The sequence below is a fragment of the Oncorhynchus masou genome, chromosome 3, assembly GCF_036934945.1.
Source record: "Oncorhynchus masou masou isolate Uvic2021 chromosome 3, UVic_Omas_1.1, whole genome shotgun sequence".
NCBI lineage: Eukaryota > Metazoa > Chordata > Actinopteri > Salmoniformes > Salmonidae > Oncorhynchus > Oncorhynchus masou.
The window spans coordinates 34,678,807-34,689,039 of NC_088214.1; the positions used below are offsets into that span (position 1 = coordinate 34,678,807).

Below are 10,233 nucleotides of genomic sequence, written 5' to 3' on the forward strand. Positions count from 1 at the left end.
ATTGAAAATGATTAATACAGCCTGCTTGGCCTTGAAACCAGTCTAGAAATATGTTTTACCAGCTTAGAAGCACAGTTATAAGTCTCCAAGTGTACTGGTGAGCAATAGAAGCCTCTATAAAGGACTGAAACAACTGTTGTAGAGAGAGTGTGTGACTGTTCTCCACAGTCTCATTATAAAATGAGTTCATCAAACAGATGTTATGTAATTTGTCTCTTCAGTCATTTCTCTTAGCTCCGTTGACAGATTTGAGCCATTATATATTTCAATTCTATGTAAAAACCCTGCCATAACAACTACAATTTAACGGTTCATTTTCTTCTCTAAAAAAAAGTCAGTTGCGCAATCATTTATTGTCGTCTTACTTTTGTATGCACATAGAATGTGAAGTAGTGCTCGTCATACAAGATATAATGTAAACTGAGGCTAATGTATAGAGTGTGTAAGGTAATTAACAGTGCTAGTTAAGCAATAAGTCTGTAGTTTCTCCCTTTATATAGCCCCGGCCTGTATATGGTTTGTACATATGAAAATACATTATGACGGAAATTTACGCATTGTACATAGGAGAATATGCATTTGAGATCAACAGCCATTGTTATTTTTCAGAAAACATACTAATTGTTTTTTGTACATTAAATTTCAACAAAACTTTGAGATGTAAATCTGTTTTTCAAAACTCGTTTATTCTGTGTGTGTGTGTGTGGGGGGGGGGGGGTATTTTCCTTCTTGTCTCATATCAGAGATGGGTAAAATGATCAAACGGTGAAAATCTCTTTTTTTTTTTTAAATCATGTTTTATTCATCCAGGACAAACCCCATTACTTGACTTCACATCATGGTCCTGGGAAAACACGTCGATAACAATCCATAGAAAACCAGTGAAATAACAACATAAAACCTCTCCGTTTGAACAACACAGTATTCGGGAATCGAGTTTCAACTCTCAAATACAGCGTAACATCAGCAAAGAAGTGGCAAGGAAGTGAGAAAGAAGAGGAAGAGAAAGAGAAAAAACAGGGTGCAGAGGAAGCAGGGAGAGACAAGCCGAGAAAAGGAAGGAAGGAAGAATTGGAGGAAAGAAAGAGAAACAGGAGGAAGGAAGGAAAGGAAGGATGGAAGATAAATAAAGGCTAGCCATCACTAAGTTACATATCTAAGAGTCGACAGACTATCCAAGGGGAACACCTACAAGATGAAAAACACAACATCCACAACATCCAATGCTCCCTCTTTTCTCCTCCTCCTCCAACCTCCTTCTCCACCTCCTACTCTTCCTCATCGAATGACGCCACTCCCGACGAGCCTCTGTCGGAGAAGAAGCTTCTCTGGCTCTGGCAGGAGTGCCACTCTCTACCTTCCTGAAACACACTCCCTTCTTCGTCTTCCTCTTCCGCTTCCTCCTCTCCAAGAGACTCAGAGTGAGAGGTTGAATAGCAGGAGTCAAACCTACTGCTTCTGATCCTCGGCCTCCAGTCAGGCTTGTGGACGATACAGACACCCCCACCGGTCTCTAGCTGTGGTACAGGCTGATCCTCACCATCCACTAGTTCCCCCTCTCTGGGGAATGGGCTAGCCCGGTCACTCTCTAGAATAGGCCGGTCATTTTGCTGTGGAGCTGGGTCATTCTTAGATGTGGGCCTATCACAGTGCAGGCTGTTGCTGCTTGAGCCAACAGGAATGGTTGAGCTGATAGAGGGTGGAACTTTAATGCTGCCAATCTCAGCCTGGAATGACACTCGGGGCTCGTGATTGGACGTTGCGGTGTCTGAGGGAGGAGCAAAGAGTCAGAACACCTGGAGATGGATGAGAAGAGAGAGATGGAGGGATGAGAAGAGGACGAGTGAGGGACAGGGAAGGAAAGAAAGAAGAGAGTGAGGGATATTGGGGCATAGCACCGAGTCTAGGGGCTCTATTCAATCTGTAAAACTGATGTGTTACAGATCCTGCAATAGAAATGTAAAGGTCATTTCCGATTAAGCCGGCATATGCAGTGTTTACCGTGAACACGGTCTCCACTAAAGCAGGAACACTGCCTTTAAATTTCAATCGCGCTGTAACGCTGAAATTCCACGATGCGGATTGAATAGAGCCCTAGCTGGAAATGATGATCGAAACACACATGATGAGATGCATGACATAGATATTGGGTGTACTTCTGCGCAAAGTGGGTGTATGTGATTACCTGAGCGGGTAGAGAGTGTGAGTGTGTTTCTGTTGTTCTGGAGAAACTCTTTGTCAGCTTCCTCCTCATCATCATCATCCACAGAAGCCCAGGCTTTCAGCTTTGCCTCAGCGATAGCAAACTGCTCTGCCACTCCTGGAAATGGACACACAAGCAAATAGGACAAATATAAACACACACAGGCTAAAAACAGGACTGTTTATTTTCACCCAAAAACCTTACTGCACACATCAAGCACGGGAGAAAGTGAGACACAGACAGACAGAGTTGTCTCCGAAATCAGTAGAAAGTGAAGAGGGGAGAGGCTGTATCACCATGGGGACACTAGAAGACAGTGAAGTGACAGTTGGAAGAGAGTCTAATTGGCTACCATCTGTTAGGCTCTCATAGGACAGGCCGTCATCGCTTAGGTGACACAGGAGGAGCACAGATCTGAGCTGTGACATATGCAGTGGTTAGAGAGGAGCTGTGGGACAGGTGTAAGGATGACGGGGGAGGGGGGGGGTCAAGACCACACACAAGTAGGTACGCACACAAACACATGGTGGTGGTCCACTTTACTTTTGATCCAATTGACCCACAAATCGTCATCGTGGACGTCATATGCTAATGACTGAAATCCACAGAGTACTGTACAGAGGACACATTCCTAATACGATCCTATCTGAGCCATTGTTTATTAAACACCATTGACTGCAGATTTTGTTGGATAATAGAAACAGGTGTATACATCCTCTTGAAAAATAAACTAAAAGAGATAAGCTGAGATAAGATGCATTCAAATATATTAAAAGAGGACAACATTAAATTGCTATAAATTGGTGTGTATCAGCGGCTCTACTTTACTGGCTAAGTTGGTGGAGGGACACACACCTGCAGCGAAGCGCGCCTCCTGTTCCCCCTCAGTGAGGTGGCAGTAGGAGTTGAAGTGTGTGTGGAGGGGGTCCGTGGAGGAGTCTGTGGGTTTGGGCCAACCCTTCCACTCTATGAGATGGGCAACCCTGCCACCCTGCAGGGACGTGGGCTTGGTCACATGGTCCTTCATCGCCTGGGATATGCCTGGAGAGAGAGTAGTATGAGGCCTGGGTTAAAGAGAGTGTGACCTCTAAAAATGCTGGGTCCTGGGTCCTTCAATCTGTAGTGCTGAACATCAGCACTATAGCGCCATTGAAATGTAAAGTTAATTTCCGATTGTGCCGACATATACAGCCTTTTCCGCGAATGCAGTCTCCGTGAACAAGGGAACATTGCCTTTAAATGTATATTGTGCTCCAGTGCAGGTCTTCAGCGCTATGGATTAAATCGTTGCGCAGGATTTGTATGTGTGAGATGAAAGTGAATTAGTGTGTGTGTGTCTGTCTTTCTGTCCCTTACCATTTAAAGAGGATCTGGCCAGAGCAGCAATCTCCTGGATGCTGACTGCCTTTCTCGTGTCTGAAGATTTTCTTGACTTGGGGATCATTTCAGCTTCCTGAAATTTTACCTGGGAAAAAAAGCAGTCATGCTCAGTATGTCACGTACACCACAGCACTTTGGGGGGCCACAAAACATCTGAACTCATCGTGGTGGGAGGCAGGGGCTCGTGATCCTGCATACCCACCCACATCCATGCCCCCACCTTGTGAGCAAAACATTTTAGTGGCTTCTCTGAAGAGAAAAACATAGACGTTTTAGAGTTTATTTCCTGCAAATCTACACATTTTGCCATTTGTCTTTGGAAAATTGTGAAATTTTATAACTAATTTCATGCAATTGTACTTATTTTACCATGGGGCGGAGATCTTTTTCAGTTTTACAGCTTATTTCCTGCAAATCTATACATTTTGCCATTTGTCTTTGGAAGATTTTGAAATGTTATAACTAATTTCATACAATTCTACACATTTTGCCATGGGGCGGAGAGAAATGTTAGCAGTTTTTAATAGGATATCAGAGTGAGAGTGACTAACAAAAAACTCGACCACCTTTACTCCACACACAGAGATGCATACAAAGCTCTCCCCCGCCCTCCATTTGGCAAATCTGACCATAATTCTATCCTCCTGATTCCTGCTTGCAAGCAAAAACTAAAGCAGGAAGTGCCAGTGACTTGCTCAATACGGAAGTGGTCAGATGACGCGGATGCTACACTACAGGACTGTTTTGCTTGCACAGACTGGAATATGTTCCGGGATTCATCCAATGGCATTGAGGAGTATACCACGACAGTCATCGGCTTCGTCAATAAGTGCATCGACGACGTCGTCCCCACAGTGACCGTACATACATTTCCCAACCAGAAGCCATGGATTAAAGGAAACATCCACATTGAGGCTAGAGCTGCCGCTTTCAAGGAGCGGGACACTAATCCGGACACATACAAGAAATCCCACTTTGCCCTCAGACAAACCATCAAACAAGCATAGCGTCAATAGAAGATTAAGATTGAATCCTACTATTCTGATGCTCGACGGATGTGGCAGGGCTTCAAAACTGTTACAGACTACAAAGAGAAACACAGACGTGAGCTGCCCAGTGACGCTAGCCTACCAGACGAGCTAAATGCTTTTTATGTTCGCTTCGAGGCAGCAACACTGAAGCATGCATGAAAGCACCAGCGGTTCTCGATGACTGTGTGATAACGCTCTCGGTAGCCGATGTGAGAAAGACCTTTCAACAGATCAACATTCACAAAGCGGGGCCAGTGGCAAGTGTCTTCACTGACATTTTCAACTTCTCCCTGACTGAGTCTGTAATACCTACATGTTTCAAACAGACCACCATAGTCCCTGTGCCCAAGGAAGCAAAGGTAACCTGCCTAAATGATTACCACCCTGTAGCACTCATGTCTAGCCATAAAGTGCTTTGAAAGGCTGGTCATGGCTCACATCAACTTCATCCTCCCGGATACCCTAGACCCACTCCAATTCGCATACTGCCCCAACAGATCCACAGATGACGCAATCTCAATCGCACTCCACACTGCCCTTTCAAACCTGGCCAAAAGGAACACCTATGTAAGAATGGTGTTCAATGACTACAGCTCAGCGCTCAACACCATAGTGCCCACAAAGCTCATCACTAAGCTAAGGACCCTGTTAGTTATAACATTTCAAAATCTTCCAAAGACAAACACCTCCCTCTGCAACTGGATCCTGGACTTCCTCCCTCAGGTGGTGAGGGTATGCAACAACACGTCTGCTACGCTGATCCTCAACACTGGGGCCCCTCAGGGGTGTGTACTTAGCCCCTCCTGTACTCCCTGTTCACCCACGACTGGGTGGCCAAACATGACTCCAACACCATCATTAAGTTTGCTGACAACACAACAGTGGTAGGCCTGATCACCGACAACGATGAGACAGCCTATAGGGAGGAGGTCAGAGAACTGGCAGTGTGGTGCCAGGACAACAACCTCTCCCTCAATGTAAGCAAGACAAAGGAGCAGATTATGGACCACAGGAAAAGGTGGGCCACACACGCCCCCATTAACATCAATGGGGCTGTAGTAGAGTGGGTCGAGAGTTTCAAGTTCATTGGTGTCCACATCACTAACGATCTATCACGATATATCAAACATACCAAGACAGTCGTGAAGAGGGCACAACAAAACCTTTTCCCCCTCAAGAGACTGAAAAGATTTGGCATGGTTCCCCAGATCCTCAAAAAGTTATACAGCCGTCCCATAAAGAGCATCCTGACCGGTTTCTTGGAATGGCAACTGCTCTGCACTACAAAGGGTAGTGCGAATGGCCCAGTACATCACTGAGGCCAAGCCTCCTGCCATCCAGGACCTATACAATAGGCGGTGTCAGAGGAAAGCCCATAGACTGTTTTCTCTGCTACCGCACGGCAAGCAGTACCGGAGCATCCAGTCTAAGACCAAAAGGCTCCTAAGCAGCTTTTACCAGCAAGCCATAAGACTGCTGAACAATTAATCAAATGGCCACGTGGACTATTACATTGTTTTGTACACTGGTGCTACTCGCTGTTTATTATCTATGCATAGTCACTTCACCCCTACCTACATGTACAAATTGCCTCTAACCTGTATCCCCGCACACTGACTCGGTACTGGTACCCATATATAGCCTATTTATTGTTATGTTATTGTGTTACTTTTTATTCTGTTATGCTTTAGTATTTTTTGGTAAATATTTTCTTAACTCTTTGTGAACTGCACTGTTGGTTCAGGGCTTGTAAGTAAGCATTTCACGGTAAGGTCTACACTTGTAAGTAAGCATTTCACAGTAAGGTCTACACTTGTAAGTAAGCATTTCACGGTAAGGTCTACACTTGTAAGTAAGCATTTCACGGTAAGGTCTACACTTGTAAGTAAGCATTTCACAGTAAGGTCTACACTTGTAAGTAAGCATTTCACTGTAAGGTCTACACTTGTAAGTAAACATGTCACTGTAAGGTCTACACTTGTAAGTAAACATGTCACTGTAAGGTCTACACTTGTAAGTAAGCATTTCACGGTAAGGTCTACACTTGTAAGTAAGCATTTCAAGGTAAGTTCTACAGTTGCTGTATTCGGCGCACGAGACAAATAAAGCTGAAATGTATCCATGAGCCTACAAAAGGTTGGACACGGGGCAGCCAGTTGCCCATCCCTGTTGCAGGTTCATGGACTCAAATGTTGCTCAGAGCCCAGTAAGATATCATGACATCGATTATTCAATTATGTATTTTATGAAGCTGCGGACAATGACGCATCACGTGCGTGAGAACGGCGAAAAGACCAGAGACAATCCTCTGTGCGTTTCAGCACGTGAACAGCAACCGCTCCTCAGAGCGTATGATGGCGCTGGAGTTCAATGATTTTGCACTAACCATTTAAAACAGTTCAAATATATTTACATATTGCCTCTATGATAGTGTATTTTACAAGCAAGCAGTAGGCTACGCACGTTGTTGCATGTTGTAAGAAAGTAGGGTCCATCATAATTTGTAGGTCAACTAACAGTAACAGCTATGAAAAAGCGCTGCATTTTTCCATGAAGGAACCATACGAAGTTTGCAAAGGACAACTCCACCCTACCTCCTCTCGTTGTCGCCCCCCTCTTTGTCCTCCACGAAAAGTCAACCACATATTGGACACGAAGAGACGACGTATCACCGCGGAACAAGACAACCCCACAGCTTGTCTCTGCGAGTTTTAACGCTGCTAATGACTATACTGCCGCGACAGATGCCAAAGAAACGGTAAGCCGGTGAAACCATTTGGCTCAAACGGTTAAACTTGAGGGAGTCCAAGAGACCGGACAAACATATGGCCCGAGGCAAGCTCAATAGGCTACTGCTGTGTAAGCAGCTCGAAACCCCGATCTGCTCAACCTGCTGTGAAAGGCTACGATCCCCATTAAAATAGAGATGCACGTGTGCGTCTGGAGTCAGGGGGTCAGCGATTTTAGCCTCTTTTATTTATACTTCAATAACAACGTTGTTATTTGGTGCACAGTCCAATACAAAACAGAGGGCTCTGGTCTACACACGTTTATAATTCTTTGACCCTCTAGCTCTAGGTGCAACAGATTGAAAATGAGACAAGGTCACCGACAATGATGGCAAGCTTTATTGGCCCTGGGGGACAAAGAAGACATTAGGAATTGGCTGGAAATCAGTCGGCCCTAAACTAGGCTACACGTGGTTGACATGACCACGCTAATACCAGACATTCCTAAGCAGATTTGCGCTTAAACAGCTAACAGGAAAGCTGCCACTTTTGAGACCATGGCACGCACAGATGCGCTGTATAATCACACCCATGCTAACAATATGTGGGTCAAATACAATGTGGACCAAGACCACCATGACCATGTTTATGTTTTTGAATATCTCTCTCTCTGCCTATGTGTGTGTGTGTTGTTTGGATTTACTATCCTTGTGGGGACCAGAAGTCCTCACAAGAATGGTAAAACAAGGACAATTACGATAAGTGGGGACATTTCGCAGGTCCTCACAAGGAAAAGGGCTATTATAAAGTGTTAGATTTAGGGCTATAATTAAGGTTATGGTTAGGGGTTAAGGTTATGGTTAGGGGTTAAGGGTTAAGAGTTAAGGTTAGGAGTTTTGATTGGAAATACATTTCTTGGTCCCCACAAGATAGTAAAACAAAAGTGTGTATGTGTGTACACGTTTTACTATACTTGTGAGGACCAGAATTCTTCACAAGTATAGTAAACCAACTAAAAAGGCTATTTTAGTTAGTGTTGATTTAGGGTTACAATTAGGGTTAGGCTTTAGATTTTGAGTTGTGTTTAGGGTTAGGGGTTAAGGTTAGTGTTAGGGGTTAAGGAAAATAGGATTTTCTAAAGTAATAAATTATTGGACTTAAAAGTCCTTACAAGTATAGTATCTGTCGTTCTACCCCTGAACAAGGCAGTTAAACCAGTGTTCCTAGGCCGTCATTGAAAATAAGAATGGGTTCTTAACTGACTTGCCTAGTTAAATAAAGGTCAGATAAAAAATAGTAAGTGTTTATGTGTGTGCGTGTGTATGGGCCTATACAGGGCAGAAATATAGAACTTCAAGGCAAAATGAAGAAATGGAGCATTCAAACAAAAAACCTAATAGAAAAACATGCATGACTGTCCTTGTTGATAGGCAACAGCACCACTCTGTAAAGGGGATTACATGTATTCTTGGATAAACATGAGCCTAGCCATATGTTCGAATTGGCATAGTGTAAGCAGCAAGGAAAGATGGTGATATGCAAGCTCCCACGCGCCTATTCAGCACCCACGCGTCTTTTCAGCACAGGGACAGATCAATGTAGGCTAATTCCATCCATGCTATTGTTTCCTTGGGTTCGATCGTGCAAAAGACTGTATTGCTTTATTTAACCAAGCAGGACAATCATTGAGAACACATTTACAATAACGACCTATTGTAGGGTAGGCCTAGAACCCAAATGTCTATAGCTCAATAGGTCATATGTCATGTATTCTGTTGTGTTTGGAAATCATACTAGCAAACACGGTCGTTATAGTGCTATTACAATAATCCCATAGTATGGATTAGGGGATAGATAGGCTATATAGGACCTATGGACTACTTTTATTTTTGACACCTCCTGGTGTGTTTAATCTACCGTAGGCCTACCATAGAAAGGGATAAATAAGCATGCCGTCTCTGAGTAGAATTGATTTACCTTGAGGCCCCTGCCTGTTCACCGGTGAAGTGACATGGCTATTAACAAAGAACGAGGCCGACAGCGGACATCATACTGTGATTGATGGCACGGTAATTGCCAGGAGAAATAAATAACGCCGGTGCCGGTGTTAGTGTACACCGTGTGGCTCGAGCAGAGGATGCGGCATGTCTCCAAGCAACGGGAAACAACATCTGCATATCAATGACCCTGACTCGGGAGAGGGCTTAGTAACGGGCTCCGGTTAACGTTACAGAGACTGCCGCATTGTCATAAAAAAAAGCCAATTAAAAGGGATAGCAAGCATGTCGATCGGAAAACAAAATATAGGACTTTACTTAGGGAATAAAGGCATGCAAATAAATGTCGGTCACACACATTAGCACCTACCTGTAAACCGAATAGAGGTTGCGGCACCGTCGAGCGTCGCACATGATCACAATGAGCTTGTCTCAAATCCCATTAACAGATGCTAACGTGGTGCCCCGTGTTGTTATTTCCCACGGTTTTTAAATTATTTATTTTATAGTCTAGCACAAAACGCCCGTCTTTCACACTACAAGCCTCAGGTTGTCGCCCCGCGATATGGGCTGCTCCAGCCTACCTATATGCGCTCTGTCCAAATTGTTGGCACGCGTCATCGGCGAAAGGCGGCGTCATAACCAAATCTGTCCCCCTCCATCCAATTCTCTTCCCTCCTTTTAAAACATGTTGCGAAATATTTTTGGGAAACTATTACTGGTCTGTTGTCTGTCAATGTAGATTACGTATTTGACAAAATCTAACTGGAGACTAAAATTAGCACTAATTGTAGGCTATCGCTTTTATAACCAACAAACCTGTACATCTGGTGGTTAATCAATTTTTAAAAATCTCTTCACCGGGACCCTGATGATCACAGAGGGGTACCAAA

At 44.1% G+C, this 10,233-nt stretch overlaps 1 protein-coding gene across 1 annotated transcript; it reads right to left on the reverse strand.

Annotated features, from left to right (window-relative positions):
* Positions 1–776: 776 nt before the first annotated feature.
* Positions 777–9,935, reverse strand: LOC135515025 (protein FAM131A-like). Its single transcript, XM_064938826.1, has 5 exons — positions 9,711–9,935; positions 3,560–3,668; positions 3,059–3,244; positions 2,186–2,320; positions 777–1,768 (listed from the first exon to the last, which is right to left on the reverse strand). Exons 2-5 carry the CDS (start codon positions 3,645–3,647, stop codon positions 1,269–1,271), a joined length of 909 nt encoding a protein of 302 aa, XP_064794898.1. The 5' UTR covers positions 3,648–3,668; positions 9,711–9,935; the 3' UTR covers positions 777–1,268.
* Positions 9,936–10,233: the final 298 nt, after the last annotated feature.